At 22.9% G+C, this 21,099-nt stretch overlaps 1 protein-coding gene across 3 annotated transcripts; it reads right to left on the bottom strand.

Annotated features, from left to right (window-relative positions):
• Window positions 1-103: 103 nt before the first annotated feature.
• Window positions 104-20,561, bottom strand: LOC122511729 (post-GPI attachment to proteins factor 6-like). 3 transcript variants are annotated; one of them, XM_043627161.1, is made up of 16 exons: window positions 20,397-20,561; window positions 19,870-20,041; window positions 19,581-19,794; window positions 18,848-18,975; window positions 18,388-18,671; window positions 15,957-16,231; window positions 15,648-15,776; window positions 15,376-15,581; window positions 12,639-12,796; window positions 12,316-12,548; window positions 8,334-8,528; window positions 8,106-8,246; window positions 7,784-7,983; window positions 2,161-2,346; window positions 1,442-1,761; window positions 104-284 (listed from the first exon to the last, which is right to left on the bottom strand). In XM_043627161.1, exons 1-15 carry the CDS (start codon window positions 20,455-20,457, stop codon window positions 1,605-1,607), a joined length of 2,739 nt encoding a protein of 912 aa, XP_043483096.1. In that variant the 5' UTR covers window positions 20,458-20,561; the 3' UTR covers window positions 104-284; window positions 1,442-1,604. The 3 variants fall into 3 exon arrangements, with proteins under 3 accessions (XP_043483096.1, XP_043483097.1, XP_043483098.1); XM_043627162.1 differs by lacking the exon at window positions 104-284 and having other exon boundaries at window positions 1,624-1,761; window positions 2,156-2,346; XM_043627163.1 differs by lacking the exons at window positions 104-284; window positions 1,442-1,761 and having other exon boundaries at window positions 2,204-2,502.
• Between the last annotated feature and the right edge of the window lie 538 nt (window positions 20,562-21,099).

Genomic DNA, 21,099 nt, shown 5'->3' with positions numbered 1-21,099 from the left:
ATAATCTTTTAATCAATAATCTATTAGAAAATTAATTATTTTGCAAATAATCCTATAATCACCAATAAGTAGGTACAACAACAAAATTTGACTGTTTTTTTACCATTTAAAAAATAGTAAGAACAAAATGTCTTATCTTTTTTGTTATATTCCGTCGTTTCCTATTAATGATATTAGTAACGAAGGACGAAGTGTTCTCATCATTGCACGACTTCATTAGTTGCCTCACTGATCAAGTTTACAAACCAATGGGTCTTACGATTCTCTACATTCCCAGCGAGGGTCTGGAAATTGAAAAAACAAAATTAGACGAATTTTCGATTCCACATAATGCAAATGTAAAGGAAAAAGTGGAAAAAGTTGATAATGATGGTGATGACGAGAAGAAATTAAATGATAGATTAGAAAAAATTGCCCGTACTTGGATCAAACAAATTCGTGAGGCTTTAATTTCATTGCCACTTATTCGCAAAGAATTAAATGATATAACCGACGAATTTGATTACTGGCGTCACAAGTGTACATTTATTTACAGTTTACTATTTTATTTATTTATTTTACTACTTATTTTATAGTGTCAATTATTTATTTTAATTTTCAATTTGTCTAAATTGATTTTAAACTTTCGTGATTATTTCCAGATGATAATCTTAATTGTCTTTTGCAACAAATGTTGAATAAAAATGTGACCACGATTATTAGCAAACTGGAAAATTTACGATCAACCAGTATAAAGCAGTTTAAACAAATATTGGAGGAAATTAAATTGAGAATAGAAGAGTCTTCAACAAATATAACTTATTTAAATATTCTCTTAGAGGCCTGCAACGAAATTCAAAAACCCGCTGATATAGAAATTCACGTTTCAAAAATTATACTCTTACTAATATTTATAAAAAGTGTATCTCCATTTTACAGTAAAACGTATGAATTTAATATTTTTTTGCCTTTTTATCTTAATTTTATGAATTCAATCTGTATTGAAATAATTTATAATTTATAGATTTTTTTCTATAGAATTATAAATATAATTTATAAGTAATAAAACTATATTTTCTAAATAAAACTATAAAATTTATATAAGAAATTTATATAAAATAATAAAAAATAATTTATAAATTATAAATTCGATTGGAATTAACATTAATTTGTTTACTAAAAATATACAATAAAGAAATACCGATTTTTTAACGAATTAAATATTCATAAGGTAGTGAATTCAAGAGTCCTTTACAATATTAATCAAATTAATTAAATAAGAAAAAAATAATAAAATTTTACAATTAAATAAAATTGAAAAATAATTTCTGCTTTGAAGGGAAAACATTGAAGTTCTATATCAGGCGTTAAGTATTCGAATAGTAAATTTTTTGAAAGATTACGTTGTTCTGGAAAATATATTCCAAGACAAGGCTATTGAAACAAAATCAATGATAGAAACCTGCATTTTTTGCTGCAATCGCTATTCAGAAATCTATGATCAGGTAAATTTATCTCTATCTTTGAGTTTTCTCTTTCTCTCTCTGTATTTTTCTTGTAAAATAAGTTTTCATGTTAAAATTCCTCCTCTTGAAAATCATTAATTTAAAAATCTCCAGATTCTCTCAGAATGCACCGATCAAGTCGAAAATTGGAAAGTAGATAAGGAAAATATTTTCAAAAACGTCGATTCTTTCCTCAATAGATGCAACGACGTCATCGAAATCTGCAATGCCTCTGTTGTCTTCAGCAAGTAAATTCCTCTCTTCATTTTGTTTTTCTCTAAAAAAATACAATTACAATTAATGTGATAAAAATGAAAATACATAAATAATAAAATATGAAAATTCTTAAAATTAAATCACATTAAAATTACAGAATTAAAATTAAACCAATTGAGAAAAAAAGAAAAGTAGAATTCAAAAAAGTAAAAAAAAGAAAAATAGAATTCCAAAAAATAAAAGAAAAAATGGAATTCCAAAAGTAATAAAAAGTATAATTCCAAAAGTAATATAAAATAGAATTCCAAAAGTAATGAAAAATATAATTTCAAAAGTAATACAAAATAGAATTCCAAAAAGTAATAAAAAAAATAGAATTAAAAAAAGTAATAAAAAAATAATTCCAAAAAGTAATAAAAAAAAATAGAATTGCAAAAAATAATGAAAATTAATACTTTACAGAGTTGGAGGTCCAATAATGTTTGGCGGCACAAAAGGAAAAATATACGACATGTACCACGAGGAACTGCAAAATTCATTTGCCATTATTCTAAGCAAAATCAAAGAACCCTGCAATTTTGCACTCGACATCACGAATATTTCCTGGTTCCAATTTATGACGAAATTCAGGCACGAAGTCATCGAACTGGAAAATATGTTGAAAAACATGATCAATGATATGTTTGAGGAAGTTCAAAATGTTGACGAGGGAATCGAGGCACTCTATTCTCTTCAAAAATTCCAACAGAGACCAGATCTTGAAATTTTACTCAATGACAAATGGATGGAGGTATCAAATTTCCTGCAAATTAAACATTTCATTAAAAAATGTAAAATAATAATAAAAAAAAATTTTATTCAAAATAAAGTCAATTAAAATAAAATATTTTTCTTAAAAAATTATGTTTCTTCTTGAAAAATTGTGAAAATATTTTTATTAATTTAAAATAATTTAAATATTTTATTTTACGTTTTATTTTATAATTATTATTATAATATCCTAAAGTAATTTATTATTATTAAAATATTTGTAAAATAGGTATGGAAAATATTCAGCAGAGAAATAAAAAATTGTTATTCTACACTTTACGATAAAAAAGATTTGGAAGAATTAAATCAAAATATAAATATTACACACTTAAAGAGACAATATTCAAAAATGATAAATACATCTGATTGGCTTGGCGATTGTGACATACAATGGTATGTAAATTAAAAAAATTAGAAACAAAAAAATTATTAAAAAAAAAATTTAAAAAGACGATTATAATTTTTCAGCTATTCTAAAAATACCTCTTATAATTACAGGGATATTTTGAAAATATACAAGGAAATAATAAGCATTATTTCCTCACTAAATAATCAGGATGAGAATCAAAATTAAAAGTATAGAAAAATTATTACTCTACGAATATATATATTTCATTTTTTGTTTTTATAAGAAAATTCAATCATTTCTATATTTTTCTTTCCTGGTACATTGTAGACCCGTATTTTTACATGTAAACACAATAATGTGTTAAAGGAAAACTTTTTATAAAATGTAAAATATACTACAAAAGGATTCTTAAATAAATAAAAGTAGTTTCTTTTTTTGCAGCAAAACTAGCAAACTACTATTTTAAGTATAGTTAAAATGACGTAAAACTTTTAACAATTTGTAAATTAATTACGTAAACAAGGTTTAAAATTACAAATTCTTTTTGTTATTATATCAATCCAATAAATTTAAACATTATTAAAAATAATTTTTAATAATTTTAACTTTACAATTAAAAATATATGTCTATTCGTAAAACTATCTCTATTATTTCTCTAGTCAATGATTTTTAAATTGAAATTCAGTTTTGTTCGTAGATATTTTGAAATTCAATTTTCCATTTCTCTTTCTCCAAATTTCTTGACTCATTAATAAAATAATTTTTTCTTCTTTTAATTTCAAAATTAAATTTCAAATTAAATAATTATTTTTTATAATTCTTATTCAAACTCGTTTCGAAATAAATTTAAATATTTCTTCAAAGTCCACATACTTATTTTCGTTTTGATTTCTATTGAGAAAAAAATTCTATAACAAATTTTTCCCGAGTCTCAAAATAAAAACTGAACAAAACTGACTATCAATGGTAGAAATCGTAAAAATCAGTTTAAAAAATTGATTAAACTTTCTTTTTCATTAAAAAGAAACTTTTAGAACAAAGTTTTTGACAGTAAATTATTTTCAACATAAACTATTAAGTAAAAATACTTAATAATTTTAAAGTAAAGCATAAAAATATTCTACATCTATATAGTTTTGTCCAACTTTTCTTCTTTTTTTGCTTTTACTTTAAATTCTAAATTTTAGATTTTCTGTAAATCTCTATGAGATATATTTATATATTATATGTCAGTTATATGTAGAATACTTTTCAGCGAATACTATTTCTTTTTTTATATTTCTATTTCACATAAATATTATTCTCTGCTAGTCGAGACAAAAAGATTATTTTTATGAGAATGTCACAAAAAATTCATTTTCATAACTATTGATAATTATTCAAAAACGATGGCGTAAGGTTTTTTTTAATGTAGTTCACCTATGCCAACAAAAAATAATTAAAGTTGACAAATGATAGAATTTTTGATTTTTCGCAAATATTTTTAAAAATATATTTTTTTTCGAATTAGAAGAAAATAAGGTGAACTACCTTAAAATCTATGCTTAATTTTTAAGCAATGTTACTCTAAGTACAGACTTTTTTTGTCTTCTTTTTTTCTCTTTTTAATCTACATTTTTTTTAATACGTATATAATTTTCTAGTTTAGGAGGTATTAGAACACACATCAATCGAAGATACAACTTGAGTTAATCATTAACAATCTCATTAATATTCAAGTGTCTTCAATTATTTAATTGTTTTTCTCTCTAAACTAATTTGGTATTTTTTTAAAAAAATAAAGCCTTCTAATTAATAGTATTAAGCTATTGTAAATATTTCGCTTTACTTTCTTTTTTTTGTGTTGGTCCTCGTTTTGGAAATGTGAGGAAAAGACTTTCATTTTATAAATTCATTGTCAATCAAAACTGATTAGTATTAATTAATTATAATTAACTTATAATAACAACTGTAACAGGTAAAAATTATCGCTAATTCTGGAAAGCACCGGTTTCTTTTTTTTTGATAAGTATTATTATAATATAATAATATTATGTATTTTATATCTAAATATAAATGCAGAGGAGAGTATTTTTTATAAGTCTATATGTACATGTCTTTCTTCTCCTGAGCAATTCTACAATATATATTAAATAAAATAATAATATTGCAGAATGCTATTTTATCACATAATTTTATTCTGAGTAATATTGCAACTGTGAGTTTTAAAAATAATCTTTCGATAGAATACTACTTTTCTATTATTTATATATGAGTTGATTTGTTCATTTTCAGAGGATGAAGAAAATAATTTTTTTTTCAAGAATATTTCTTCATTTCAGGGTGATAGCAAATTCATTCTCAAATTTTAATAAATTCTTCGAAACAATTCAATTATTTTAAATACAATTTTAATAAAATTCAATAATCAAATTTTTAATTATAATTATTAAAAGACACGATTACAGGCAAACCTCGCTACGGCGGACTTCTATACGGCGGAAACTCGCCAGGTAGAAGTAGAAGGGATTATATCAGTGAGAGTTGTGACTGTGTGAGTGCCATGAAATTCAGGGCCGAAAAGTTTCGAATTGTAATTTTTATATGGATGTTTTTTTATTTAAATTATTTAATTTATATTTTATTTATAATTTTTGTTTATTTTATGATATTTTATATATTATAAAAAATAAACATAAAAATGATAAAATAAATAGAATAACAAATCAAAGTAATTTTTAAAAAAATAATTATATTTAAAATTCATCGCAAAAATTAAATTAATTTTTATAAATAATAAAATTCTCCTGAGGAATTCAATTATTTTCAATACAATTTTAATATTAATATTACCTATTAACAGACACGATTATTTTAAAAAGTTGAAAAAATTCTTTGTATAATTCAATTACTTTCAAAATTTTCAATTATAACTATTAAAGAAACTCCATTATTTTAAAAAAGTTTAAAGATATTCTTCAAAAGAATTTAATTAGGATTTTTATAAATTTTAATTAAATTTTTCGCGAGAATTCGATTATTTTCATAAATAATAAAATTCTGCGAAGGAATTTAATTATTCTCAAATTTTTTGACAAAATTCTTTGCAAGAATTCAATGATTTTTAATACATATTTTTGAATAAGGTTATTAATAAATTATCATAACTTCTATTTCATATTTAAAGATCATGTGATTTAAAATGGTTGATACATCCCTGAACGTTCACTCACTAATAGCATTTTAACGAACCTCTCTACGGCGGAATCGTCTAATTGCTTTCCGCCGTAGCGAGGTTTGCCTGTATTTTAAAAAGTTGAAAAAATCCTTTGTTTAGTTCAATTACATATTTTCGAAATTTTTAATGAAGTTATTAAAAAAAACTACTTTATTTTCAAAAACCTTAAAGAAATTCTTCAAAAGAATTTAATTACTTATGTATTTACAAAAACTCTAATAAAATTATCTTTAGAATCTCTCTAATAAAATTGTTTAAAAGAATTTAATTTTCTATCAATAATTGTAATAAAATTTAATAGTAAAATTATTGATTACAATTATTTTAACAAAATCGATTATTCCAAAAATTAAAGAGTTCGTTTGAAAGAATTAAATTATTTTCAATATTTTAATAAAATTCATTGAATGAATTAAATTATTTTCTAAAAATATTAATAAAATTTAATAATCAAATGTTTAATTTCATTTATTAACAAACACGATTATTTTAAAAACTTGAAAGATATTCTTCATAAAATTCAATTACTTTCAAAATTTTCAATTAAAATTATTAAAGAAACTCCATTATTTAAAAAAAAAATACTAAGAAATTCTTCAAAAGAATTTAATTATGATTTTCAAAACATTTTAAAAAAATTCTTTGAAAGAATTCAGTTATTTTAAAATTTTTTGATAAAATTCTTTGCAAGAATTCAATAATTTTAAAATTGAATAAATTTAAAAAGAAAAATTTAATGCAAAAAACTATTACCATTCTTAAAGTTATATGGAATCATTAAATTAATTAATCAATTATTAGACATTAATCTAATTTAATTTTTTGAAAAAAGATTTCATTTAGAAGTTAAAAAATATATAAAAATAACAAAGAGTTTTCCTAAATATTTTTCTTTTCTCACTTTGCGATCATCCTGTTATATTTTTAATCACTCGTAACTTTCTTGTTTGAAATTCATTTTCAACCTTCAAATATTACTGAGTTAATTATTTCAATATTTTCACAATATTAATCATTTGATTAATTCTGAATTATAATTTCTTCGATTTCCTAAAAAAATATTTTATTTATTTTCTTGTGCTTTCTTTTTCTACCCATTTCTCTTGAAAAATAATTCCCCTAACTCTGTTTTAATATATTTTTGCGTACACAAAAACTTTCATTTTTAAAAATACATTTTCAAAAAATGTATTTTTTTAGATATTTTAAAGATTTCTTTAAAATCTCACATGACGGAATTTCTTTTGTTAAAAATTAAAAGAATTCCATTATTAGTAAAATAGAAAAATTAACATAAATGCAAGAAACTATCGACTATTAATAAATATTTGTTAAATACATTTCTTTTAGTAATAATGAAATTCTTTTAATAGCAATTTTTTTCCCTTTAAATTCGCTTTTTTTTAGAATTGCTTTTATGCTTTTTTTCTCTCTCTATATTTTGGAAATAATTATGATGTGTTTTTTCTCTATTGTAATTAATAGATGTAACATTTGGTATATCGTCTTAGGAACTGTTAAGTATTTATAATAAATTAAATATTTTTGAGATATTTCTGTGCATCTCTAAACAATATAAACGCTGTTGGCACAACATTTCCTTTTAAAGGTAAGACAGATTTTTTGGTATCTCGACAATTGTAACATTTGCCCTCTTTTTTCTCTCATATATATAAATATATAATGTATACTTGGAATGTTTTTACCTTAAGGAAGTCACTAAATTTTCATGACTCGACAAAACGGAAAAAGTTGGAATATTTTGAGAAATCTGATGATCAAGAAGCTCACTGTCGGAACTGCTTACTGAATCAGAACTATTGGAAGGATTTACTTCTTTTCGAGCCGGTGGCAGGAGAAAGAGAAGCGAAAGTGCTATCAACATGTGCCAAGCACTGTGAACGTACTGAAAACAATTTTTTTTTATTAAATAAATAATGGAGAACTAATAAGAAATAAGAAATAAATAATAAATAAGAAATAGGAAATAATAAAATAAGAACTAATAAAAAATAAAATATCACTCACGCTGTAATTGTCTTTAGTTTCAACTAAAGAGAACAGAAAAACTCCAATGCAAGCCAAGAGCAAACCAACAACGAATTTCCAGGTGCTTCTTGGTTTTTTGCATTTCCTCGACTTGATGCAACCATAAATGTACGACCACGTCTAAAATTAAGTAAAATTGGTATTTTTTATTTCTGTAGGTAGCAATTAATATTTACTAATTAAAATGAGAGAAGAAATAAAATTTACTGGTAATAAAACTCCAATTCCCAGTGGAATTAAAATGCTAATGAGACCAGTTCTATTCGATTCTACGGTGAAGGCGATTATTAAAGCTCCAAACATGTGACAGACGGATAGAAATCGAGTTGGTAATTGTGCCATGGAAACAAGTGTCACCCAAAATGATAGTATGCTCGAGAAAAAGTCACTGAACTGCAATACCTATAAAAAAACCGTTTAAATTTAAAATAATTGAATAAAAATAAAAAAATATCTTCAGGGTGGTCACAAGTTTCAGTTTATCAATTTCCCTGACATTTTCCTGACAATTTACTAACATTAAATTTAAAATTATTTTTCCTGACAAAATTCTTTTTACAGGAAAATATGATAGTTTACGGAAAATGAGTAAAATTTATAATTATAATTGTAATTATAATTCCAATTTTAAAACAGTTCAATTTGAGAACTTTTGAAATTTAATTACATCTAAAAATTTCTACAACAATGAGCAATTCCACGGGAAGTGATCTGAAGAATTTTCGATGATTTTAGCAATATTAATAATACTTACTGAATTTGTTCCCTCATATACATGGAATAAAAATGTATAAAAGTTTTTTCAAAATTTTCAAAATTTTTTGAGTTACCGCTTACTCAAAATTTTGGTCGGTTTTTCAAAAAAGGCACATAACTTTTTTCTTTGTTAACCGATTAAGATAATTTTTTTTGGAAAATACTCATAATAAGAAGCACTTTAAAGAAAAAAATAAAAAGAAAAAAAAAAATTTTTTTTTGCCCGAAAAAATTTTAAAAAAATTTTTTGAATCAAAATTTTGAAAAAAATACCTCTTCGATTTGAAATTTTTTTTTTTGTAGTTATTGTCTATAAAGTCAAGAATCCTTCCTATAAATTTAATTATGGGACAACAATAACTTTACGAGAAAAAAAATAAAATGTCCAGCGCGGCATGCCGGGACTCGTGCATGTATTCGCTTATGGCGGCGCAAGTATCGTTCCAAATCACTCTACAAGTCACAATTTTTTGCCAAAACGATTTTTCTTTTTTTCTAAATCTTCGTAATTAAGTCTTCTATCGATCTCTCGAGCCCGGTTTTGAAATTTTGTTTTTAAACATTTTTTTAATAACAATAAATTTTAAAAAAATCATAAAATCGTAAACTATATTTTTTTCAGCTTCAATCATTCAGAAAATTAATCAAAAAACCTATTAAAAGAATGTTTGAGTGTTTCTGATGTATAACAAAAGTATACCAATTTATTAAATTGTTTAAACAATTAATTGTTATTTCTTTCCTAAACTGTACTTAAGGTTAGAAATTTCTAGTTTTTTCTCTATTGTTACAATTTTTCATGAGTAAAACATCTACTGATGATAAGAAAGAAAAAATTATTTATTATAAAACTGTTTAGCCAATGAATTGTTGCCATTTTTTTATAAATTGCACTTAAGGCTAAAGTTTCTAGTTTTTTCAAAGTACAATTCATTAAAAAATAGAAAACTATAAATTAAATAATAAGTTTCTAGTTTTAAGTTCAGTAAATTGAAAACTTTACAAAAAATAAATTGTTTAAACAAAAAAAAAATGCACAATTAAAAAAAACTAGAAGTTTCTAACCCTAAGTACAGTTTAGGAAAGAAATAACAATTAATTGTTTAAACAATTTAATAAATTGGTATACTTTTGTTATACATCAGAAACACTCAAACATTCTTTTAATAGGTTTTTTGATTAATTTTCTGAATGATTGAAGCTGAAAAAAATATAGTTTACGATTTTATGATTTTTTTAAAATTTATTGTTATTAAAAAAATGTTTAAAAACAAAATTTCAAAACCGGGCTCGAGAGATCGATAGAAGACTTAATTACGAAGATTTAGAAAAAAAGAAAAATCGTTTTGGCAAAAAATTGTGACTTGTAGAGTGATTTGGAACGATACTTGCGCCGCCATAAGCGAATACATGCACGAGTCCCGGCATGCCGCGCTGGACATTTTATTTTTTTTCTCGTAAAGTTATTGTTGTCCCATAATTAAATTTATAGGAAGGATTCTTGACTTTATAGACAATAACTACAAAAAAAAAAATTTCAAATCGAAGAGGTATTTTTTTCAAAATTTTGATTCAAAAAATTTTTTTAAAATTTTTTCGGGCAAAAAAAAATTTTTTTTTTTCTTTTTATTTTTTTCTTTAAAGTGCTTCTTATTATGAGTATTTTCCAAAAAAAATTATCTTAATCGGTTAACAAAGAAAAAAGTTATGTGCCTTTTTTGAAAAACCGACCAAAATTTTGAGTAAGCGGTAACTCAAAAAATTTTGAAAATTTTGAAAAAACTTTTATACATTTTTATTCCATGTATATGAGGGAACAAATTCAGTAAGTATTATTAATATTGCTAAAATCATCGAAAATTCTTCAGATCACTTCCCGTGGAATTGCTCCAATTCTTCCAATATTCGATTATTTTCTACAGTTTTCTACTAAACTTCATCTCTAAGTAAATTATTTTAAATAATTTTATTTTAAATACAATTGAAAAATTTCCAAACAATTGAAATTTGGTAAAATCTTTTAAAAATAATTAAATTTTTAAAAAATAGAAATAAAAATCAAATTTTTTAAGAATTTTAATTACAAATAGGACCATAATTTATCATAAATTTTAATAAATCTAAAACAGTAAATTTTTATAAATTTTTATTTACTTTGTTAGAAGATCTTAAAAAATTAAGATAAAACAATTCTAAGAATTAGTTTTTAAAAATATTTGAATGTAATTTTTTAAAAATAATTGAATTTCTTAAATGAATTTTTGTATAATTTGAAAAAACTAATTAATTTTTTAATGAATTGTTAAAAATTGTTAAAAATAATTATTATTTACTTTCCAAATTGTTAAAAATAATAATTATTTTTAACAATTTGGAAAGAAATTATGTTCAAAATTTTTAATTAAAATGCATGAATCGTAATTTATCGTAATTTTTTAAGATCTTGTAACAAAGTATGTAAATAAACATTTATAAAAATTTACTGTTTTAGATTTATTAAAATTTATGAGAAATTATGGTCCTATTTGTAATTAAAATTCTTAAAAAATCTTATTTTTATTTATATTTTTTAAATATTCAATTATTATTAAAAGATTTTACTAAATTTCATTTGTTTGGAAATTTTTCAATTGTATTTAAAATAATTTATTTAGAGATGAAGTTTAGTAGAAAATTGTAGAAAATAATCGAATATTGGAAGAATTGTTGTAGAAATTTTTAGATGTAATTAAATTTCAAAAGTTCTCAAATTGAACTGTTTTAAAATTTGAATTTCCGATAATTTCAGTAAATTTTTGGAAATATGTAATTAAAAATACTGAAAAAATTGAATTTTTAAAAATTAGAAGCTAATTTTCATTAATTTTTATTTTTAAATTTACATTTAAAGAAATTTTCATTAGAATTTTTGATAATTCAATTATTTTCCATATTTACAATTAAACTTCTAAAAAAGTTGATTTTCAAAAATTGTAACAAAATACTTGAAAAAAATTTATTATTTTCAATTAAATTGTATAAAATTTCAATTAGGTATTCCAAAAGATTTTTATTATAGATATATTTGAAAAATTAAATAATCTTAAAAAATGATTAAAGAATAATTTTTGAAAGATTTGTTTATAGTGGACTTTATACTAAAAATGTGGTATTTTGTTGCAATATTTGTAAAAAAAAGTCAAAAAAGTCGAAAAAGTCTCAATTTTCTTAATTTCCCTGACAACAAATTTTTTTTCTGTCATTTCCCTAACTTTACTGACAAGAATTTTATTTTACTGACATGTGGCCACTCTGATCTTTTTTAAAATAAAGAAAATAGAAATAGAAAAATACTAGAAAACGCTAAAATATTGAAATAATCAAAAATATTTGTCAAATAAAATAGAATTATACTCTTTTGTTAATACTAAAAATTGACAAAATTAAATATTACCTCGTATTTGGCAATGCAGTAAGTTAAAAATTGTTGATCGCAGGCATGATAAAATGTGGAGAACATCATGGTGAACAAGTAAACCAGGCCCTCTGTGTACAATTTTCGTTTTATTGCTAAAACAATAGCTGGCAGGAAGAAAGCATTACTTAGAGTAAGCAATAAAGTCATCAATAATACGGAGGATTCAAAACTAACATCCGTTGCATCGGTACATCCCCATCCTTTATATCCTGAAACAAAAATTATTTAATGAAACAAATTTTCTAATTAAACAAGAAAAGAAAACAATAATCAGTAAAAAAAAAAATAAATAAACTCACCTCCGAAACAACTGCATGAAGCATAAGCTAAAAGATCTTTATAAGTCTCTTGACAAACGCCATGCTCACCACAAGGATGATTATCAACAGGAACACATTGAGTGGTTTTTACATTTAAACAAACCAAAATTTGCTCCATTTCGCATCTAACTGGTTGGCTGTATTAAAAAGGAATATTTTAAATTTAATTTAAGAAATTTGTACCGTAAAAAATATATTTTTTTAGGTATGAAAAAATATACCCTGGCCTCGGATCGACTTTAACGAGCAAAAAAAGCCGCTTTAATCGATCAAAATTAAAAAAAAGCCAAAATTCCATTATTTTCCACAATTTTTAACTAAACTTCATCTCTAAATCAATTATCTATATTACTTTTTAATAATTTTCCGAAAGTTCTTCGAGAATTCAATTATTTAAATACAAAAATTCAACTTTTTATAATAATTGAAACTGACAATTTTTGTTTTTAAAGATATTAAGGTAGAATATTTTCAAAAATTTTAATAAAGAAATTCTTAAAATTAACTTCTTAAAAATATTTCTAAATAATTTTTGAAAGACAATAGTTTTTCAATTATAAGCTATTAAAAAATGTCCAAAAAAATCTTTTAAAAAATAATTGAAATTTGGTAAAATTTTTTAATTTGGTAAAATCATTGAAAAATAAGGGGCTGTCCATAAATTACGTAAGACATTTTTTTTGGAAAATTTGACCCTCCTCCCTCCCCCCTTTGTAAGATATTTTCATACGTTAGTGCCATTTTTCCTATTTTTCGTAAGATCCTGCTGACCCCCCCCCCCTCCCCCCTAAATTCGGTAGAATATTTTAAAAAATTTTAATAAAGAATTTCTTAAAATTAATTTTTTAAAAATATTTCTAAATAATTTTTGAAAGACAATATTTTTACAATTACATACAATTAAAATATGTATGTACAAAAATTGAAATTTGATAGGGGAGAGTGGGGCAAACCGGACCGGTCTCAATATTTCCAGTTTTAGCTTGCGTTTGTGTGACGAAGGGAGCAAAAGTTTTTTTTTTAGTTTTTTTTCTACACTTTTACGAATTTTTTCTTAAGGAAATTCTGAGGAAATCGTGTAATGTTTCCAAATATTAGGTCTTAGGTTTTGAAGGTACACACCTCAGGAATATTTACCACCAAAAACTTAGATGAATTTGCAAAGCGTTTCTTTTTGACAAACATTTATTCTCAAAATGGGCCTGTGGGGCAAATCGGACCGTTTTCGGTGGGGCAAACCGGCCATAGGATATTTCCATTGAATTAAACTTTCATAAAAATTATTATTTTTAAATAAAATGTTTCTTTCATTAAAATATTTACTTACAATGAAAAATAATTGTCTTCCAATCAGAATTGGACCCTTTAATATTGTAATGTTTCTCTGATAATGGCAAACATTTTTATTTTTTTATTTAAAAAAATATTTAAAATAAAAATCCCGTATTTTTATTTTCATTACTACAACCCTTCTTTACATGATTCTTTATGTTTTTTATTATTGTAGATTATGTAAATGCAAAATTATAAATAAAAAACCAAACGGTCCGGTTTACCCCACGGGGTGGGGCAAACCGGACCTTTTGCAAAATTTTTTAAACTTAACACAGCAACTAAACAATAAAAGATTAAGTATAGGTGTCTCTGGGAAAAAGTTGCGCAATTAAATGATCTTTCAAACAAGCCATCGAAAAATGAAATCGGTTGATTCGTTTAGTCACGAGAGTCAAAAAATCTTTTAAAATAATTGAGTTCTTAAAAACTTTAAAAAAAGTAATCAAATTTTTGAAGAAAATTAATGATAAATGATTTGTCTGAAATTTTAATAAGTCTAAAAAAAGTAAATTTTAAAAAATTTTAATTTTCTTTGTTTGAAGGTAATTGAATTTTAAAAAATTATTATAATAAAATTCTAAGAATTAGTTGTTTATAAATATTTTAATGTAATTTTTCGCAAATAATTGAATTTATAAAAAGAAGTTTTGTATAATTTAAAAAAACGAATTAATTTTTAGAAGAATTTTAATTAAAAATTTTGAACATGATTGTTTTCTCCAAAATGATTTTGTTATTATTACAAATAATATTAATTATTATATTTTGTATGTATTTGAATTTTCGGAAATTACTGTTTTCAAAAATATTTTAATATTATTTTTAGAAAATAGGTATGTAATTTCCATTTCTATGAAATTTACACTTGAAGATTTTGCATTAAAACTATTGAGAATTAAAATATTTTCAAAATTTTGCCAATTAAAATTCTTTAAAATTTGATTTTTGAAAATTTATAATAAAATACTTGAATAAAATCAATTAATTTCAATTAAATTTTGCAAAATTTCAATTATTCAAAAACTTTTTAATTGTATATTTCGAAAATTTAATTAGAAAAATTATTCATAAATAATTTTTCAAAGATTGCAGTTGATACTAAAAATGTGGTATTTTTTCTCAAAATTTGTAAGAAAAAAAGTCGAAAAATTCACAATTTTTTAATATAAGTCGATAAAAGTCGCATTATTTGAAAATAGTCGAAAAAATCAATAAAATTATATCCAAGGCCTGTGTACCGTAAAATATAAAGTTATACAAACTGTAATTTGTAGAAAATGTAATAAATGTAATAAAATAGAAAAAAAAATAAAATAAATAGCAAAAAAAATTTTAAGAGAAAGATTTTGCCTGAAAATATTTTTGTTAATAAAGTACATACCCATTTGAAGAACATTTGGCTTGAAAAGCAATGTACCAGGTGTCTGGCATTGGATATGGTATCATTATAGAGTCATTATGTTTTCCATAGGAGGATAAATTTAGCATTAATTTCTTCTCGTCGCAGGTAATCTTTCCCTTTACTCTCATTGGTTTTCTGCCTTGTCTAATGCATATTATTACCTCTATTGATTGTTCCGTCACCAACTGCAAATTTTTCCATTCTTAGTGAATACTCTAAATTAGTTAAAATACTAAACTTATATTTTGTACCTTTTCCACCTCCAAATGAATGTTAATTACTAAAATACCCCCAATGTCGACATTCGGTAATATATCGAATTGCGTAATTACTGGATAATCGTCTGTTAAAATGATCCACGATGTCAGCCACTCTTGTCCCTTGAAAAAAGTTTTTGAAAATTATTATTTAAATTAATTTTTTCCTTTAATAATTTAAATTAATTTTTAAATTTAATAATTTAAATTAATTTGTAATTTAATAATTTAATTAATTTTTCATTTAAATGATTTAAATTAATTTTGTAATAGTATTTGATTCCGCTTGGTATTAATTCATACCTGTAATAAATAGACATTCGAAAAAGTTTGCGGATGTTTAACTCTAGCGAGCTGAAATCTTGGAATACATGAGTCTTCCGGTTCAATACCCTCGTCTTTGTGTAAAGTCAATGCTGTTGGTTGCAGAAGATTTTTTTGCTCGTCCCCATCAAAAGAGTGTGTCCTGTTCTTATTAAAATTATCCACATATAATTCTGTCAATGATTCTTTCGGCAAATATGTTGCACTCAATAGAGTCTTCACAATCGATTTGTCTATTACTTTCACTGGACAATCTAAAAATAATAATTATTTATAGAAACTTTACAATTATGAATTATAGAAACATTACATTTTTAAATAATTAAACTTTACATTTTTAATACAAACCTTTTTGAAATTCAACAACTTTTCAAAATATTGTTATAAAACATGAAGATATCGATCACTCCGAGTCTTCGACTCGAAGTGATCTATTTCTTCATGTTTTATAATAATTAAAGATGAGTGAATGTTAAAATTATTATTTTATATTATAAGAATATTGTTACTGTAACTTCTTCATAATTTATTTAATAATTAAATAGTTTTTTTAAAACTAAATTCTCAAAGAATTTTATTAACAAATTTTTAAATAATCCAATTACTGTAAAGAATTTAATAATAAAATGTTTAAATAATTACATTTTTCGAGGAATTCAATTAAAATTGTATTAAAAATAATTGAATTTTATATTATAAGAATATTGTTACTGTAACTTCTTCATAATTTGTTCAATAATTAAATGTATTTTTAAAAACTGAATTCTCAAAAAGAATTTTATCAACAAATTTCTAAATAATTTCATTTTTCGATTCGATTAAAATTGTATTAAAAAATAATTGAAATCCTGAGATGAGTTTTATTATTTATAAAAATAAATAAATTTCTAATAAAAATTTTATTATTTATGAATATAATTAAATATTTCATTAAATTGAGGAAAATTTTTTAAAAAATAATGAAATTCCTGCACAGGATTTTATTAATTGTTTTTGAAAATAATTCAATTCCTGAGAAGAATTTAATTATTTATAGAAATATGTAATTGAATTCTTGTGAAAAATATGTAATTAATTTATAAAGAATAATAATTGAATATTTTCTAAGAATTTTTTTTTATGAAAACAAGAATTAAATTATTGGGAAAAGTTTTATTAAAATTTTTCAAAATAATTGAATTGTTTTGAAAAATTTTAGTTAAATTAAACAAATTTTTAAATAATTGAATTCTATTAATGAATTTTAATAAAATTTTTAAGAATAATCACATTTTTCGAGGAATTTGATTAAAATTTTATTAAAAATAATAGAAATTCTGCGATGAGTTTTATTATTTATGAAAATATAAAAATAAAAAATTTTTTAAAATAATTTAAATTTCGACAAGAATTTTATTAAAATTTTCCAAAATAATTGAATTTCTGCGAAGAATTTTATTACTTTTAAAAATAATTGAATTCTTTTGACGAATTTTTAAGAATAATTACATTTTTCGAGGAATTCGATTAAAATTGTATTAAAATTAATTGAATTTTTGAAAAGATTTTTATTATTTATGAAAATAATTGAATCTCTGTAAAAAATATTATTATTTATGAAAATAATTGAATTATTGCTAAGAAATTTATAAAAAATTTGTAAATAATTGAATTCCTCTGAAATTTGTATTATTTATGAAAATAATTAAATGTTTGCTTAGAATTGTATTAATTTTTTTAAATAATTGAATTCTTCTGGAAAATTTTTAAAAATAATTGGATTTTGGAGAAGAATTTTTTTTATAGAGATAATTGAAATTTTGACAAGAATTTTAAAAAAATTTTTCAACATAATTGATTGATTCTTTTATAAATTTATTATTTTTAATAAGTAATTAAATATATATTAAAAAATTTAATTAATTTAATAAGAATTTGAATTATTAAAATTCTTCAAAAATCGAAGTTCTTTAAAATTTCTATAATTAAATTAATTAAAAATTGAAAGTTTCTAAAATTTGAAATTAAAACCTTTTGAAGTTCATCTATTTATAAAAATTGTAAACGCAACTCTTTAAACATTCAATTAATTTTGAAATATTTAAGTAAAATTATTAACTAAATAATTTAAGTAATAATTTTATGATAGTTCTTCAAGAATACCATAGTATTTAAAATAAATGATTGTCAGAAACAGAAAAAAATGAAAAATACATAAATTCACTAGGTGAATAATTAAGTAAATATACATAAAGATAAGAAAATGACATTTAGTAATCCATTTGTTTCGAAAAATTTACTTGTACAGAATAATAATAAAAAAAAAATAAGAAAAGATAAAAAAAGATAAAAGGTAATAATAAAAAGTAATAAAAATATTTAAAAAATCATAAAGATAATAATAAAATATAAAAGCGAACAGGACACATACCACTTGTTATAACTTCAACATTGAAAGTTATTGTTGTATTTGAAATGACTAGCAAATAATAATAACTATCTTCATAGGGCGATAGTTCTGTAAAAGTGTATGTATCCGAATTTGTTAAATTTCCTATTGAACTTAGATGAGTGTGATTAAAAACAGGCAGAACTCGTGCTTCCAAAGCCAAACCGAGAATACAAGGTATTCGCATATCATTATCAGTTTTTCGTATGAAATTACAGCCCCATATTTGCACTTGAAAGTGCCAAGTTCCAGACGGAATGAAAATCCTGAAACGCCATAAAAACATAATCATTTACGTAAAAATGAAAAACAAAGAAAATTAAAAAAAATTTAATTTAAAAATCTCTTAAAGATAAAATTTAGAAATTATATAGTATTATTATAATTATTAATATTCTACGGTAGAAATTAAAGTATTTTTATAATTATTTCATTATCGTACTTGTAGTAAGAAATTGCTTCGCTGGTCTTCATCGTTTTCTGATAACCCAGGGGAATATTTTGTATATCTCCCATTTGATTCCAAAGTGCCACCGAGCCAATGCTGTATCTACATTTGTGACCTAGACCCTAAAATTTAATTTATTTGTATAAAGAAAATATTTAACAGTTGGAATTTCTTTTTTTTCAAAGTTGACGAATTTACGAGATTAAATTATTATTCACGAACTTTAATATCCTAGGTGCCAAAGGGATTAACGTCTGCGGAATTTCCCAAAGTAACAAACAGTCTGCTTTATTCTTTTCAATGAGTTAAACTTTAGTTTAGTGATCCGCCCATTTTAATGAGTTTTTAAGTATCACAAATACAGGTGACATCAATAAAAGTCGGTCCCACATGACAGGTATATTGAAAAGCGAGTCTACTGTTAATTACCTCTAATGTAATCCCTTTTTCTTGTTCAAAGGATTTAAAATTCAAAAGTCAAAATTAACAAAATAGAATTAGATTTTAATTTAATACTTTAATTCTTTTTCTTTAATTCTTAATGATTAAAATTTTTTATTCCCTTAAATTTATTTCTTAAAATTAGAATTTTAAATAATAATCATAAAAATTATTGTTAAAGAAGGTAGTTATTATTTCAATAAATGAAGGCAGTGATTTTTAATTATTTACCAATAAAAGAAGAATCAATATTTCACAATATTGATTAGTTTGACAAAATATTTACCTGTTGCTGTACTTTCTCGTCCCAATGCGACAAGTATGCACCTACAAACCAATCGCCAGGTAAGGGACTGTAAACAGGTATGACAGTGACGACTTTCGGTTCAAAAGTCGTCCAGGTAGACATTGAAAATGTGTGATTTCTATCAGGAACTACATGAGGAGGAAAAGTTGCATTTCTCTCCGAAATAACTGGATAACTACCCCATTGTAAATATCTGAAAGAAAATAAATCCCTTTTTATTTATTTTCTCAAATTAAATCCTGAAAAATAATTAAATATTCACACTCACATATGAACTTGTCTCGAAGGGCATTCCTTGCCGTCCATAAATGCAGCAAATTGCCAAGTTGCCCTGAGTACTTCTTTTGGAACGGAATAATGAAACATCGCAACGTCTACATAATTTTTAAAAGAATGTAACGATCCCTCTTGACTTGCTTGCGGTTCAACTGATTTAACACCTAAAATAAAACATTTACAAATTAGATATTATTTTTACAAATTTACAATTTACAATTATAATTTATAATTACAATTTACATTTACAATTTACAAATTTACAGATTCGATAGTTAAAAATTAAAAATTAAATACAATTCTTCCTCTCTGAGGAAGCGAAATAAATTTTTTTTCACAAAAATCAATTATGACAGTAAAGATATTCAACTTGATAAAATAAACAACGAATATTTTAATTAAAGAAAACAAAAATTTATCAAATTGTTGAATGCAAAATAACGATTCCAATGGGCAATAATCGCATTCCTTTTTTTTCTTATTTGACCTGAATTAAAATCTATAGAAAAAGTGACTTACATTTTATAACGAACAATAGGAAGAAAGTGTTGAATAAAACAGACAAAAAACAAGAGATCATTTTGTTTTTAAATCTCTTGAATAAAAAATATCCACGTAGACATTACTAAAATTTGATATAAAGAAAGAAATTTTTGACAAGCAGAAAAGAAACAAAGAGCAGAAATGTTTGGATCTGAGTTTATAAAAAACAATCTAGACGGGCAAACTTTTTTTATTTTCAAATACTTCAGAGACATCTGCAAAATTGATTCAAGCTAATTTGAATTATTACTAAAAACTGTATTTTTTCAAGAAAAATTAATCTTTTAATAATAAATTAATCAAATTTTTAATTATTACTATTATTAAGTGTTTAATTATAAAAAGTATAAAAGTACATATCATAAGTATGAAGTATTAAAAGTTAAAAGCATAAAGTATAAAAAGTATATAGTATAATATAAAAGTATAAAAAGTATAACACAAAATAAGTTAAACTACGGCTAATCAAACAGATCGCAATAACTGATTATTATAATTATCAAATAATTAGAATGAAAAGATTTCTTTCTAAACAAAGGGTGAATTGAATGCCACCCTTAGGGTGGAGCCACACCTCCAACAATTAAAATTGTCCACTAGCCTGCGAATAATTAAATTCATTCGCCGAGCCTTAATGACTTTTCGATTTTCAGCCAATCAGGAGCTTGTCCTTGGTGGA

The sequence above is a fragment of the Leptopilina heterotoma genome, unplaced genomic scaffold (assembly GCF_015476425.1).
Source record: "Leptopilina heterotoma isolate Lh14 unplaced genomic scaffold, ASM1547642v1 Lhet_9, whole genome shotgun sequence".
NCBI lineage: Eukaryota > Metazoa > Arthropoda > Insecta > Hymenoptera > Figitidae > Leptopilina > Leptopilina heterotoma.
The sequence above is the reverse complement of the archived record's forward strand: the minus strand, read 5'-3'. Positions and strand labels throughout refer to the sequence as shown.

What these genes read in the sequence shown, in the direction of transcription:
- LOC122511729 (XM_043627161.1), bottom strand. Translation starts at nt 20,457, where the DNA reads ATGATCTCTTGTTTTTTGTCTGTTTTATTCAACACTTTCTTCCTATTG. An exon ending in CGAATGTCTATTTATTACAG is followed by an intron (nt 15,777 to 15,956) that starts GTATGAATTAAT and finishes ACTTTTTTCAAG; the next exon opens with GGACAAGAGTGGCTGACATC. An exon ending in AATTTAGTGACTTCCTTAAG is followed by an intron (nt 2,347 to 7,783) that starts GTAAAAACATTC and finishes CATATTTTCCAG; the next exon opens with TTCGATGACTTCGTGCCTGA.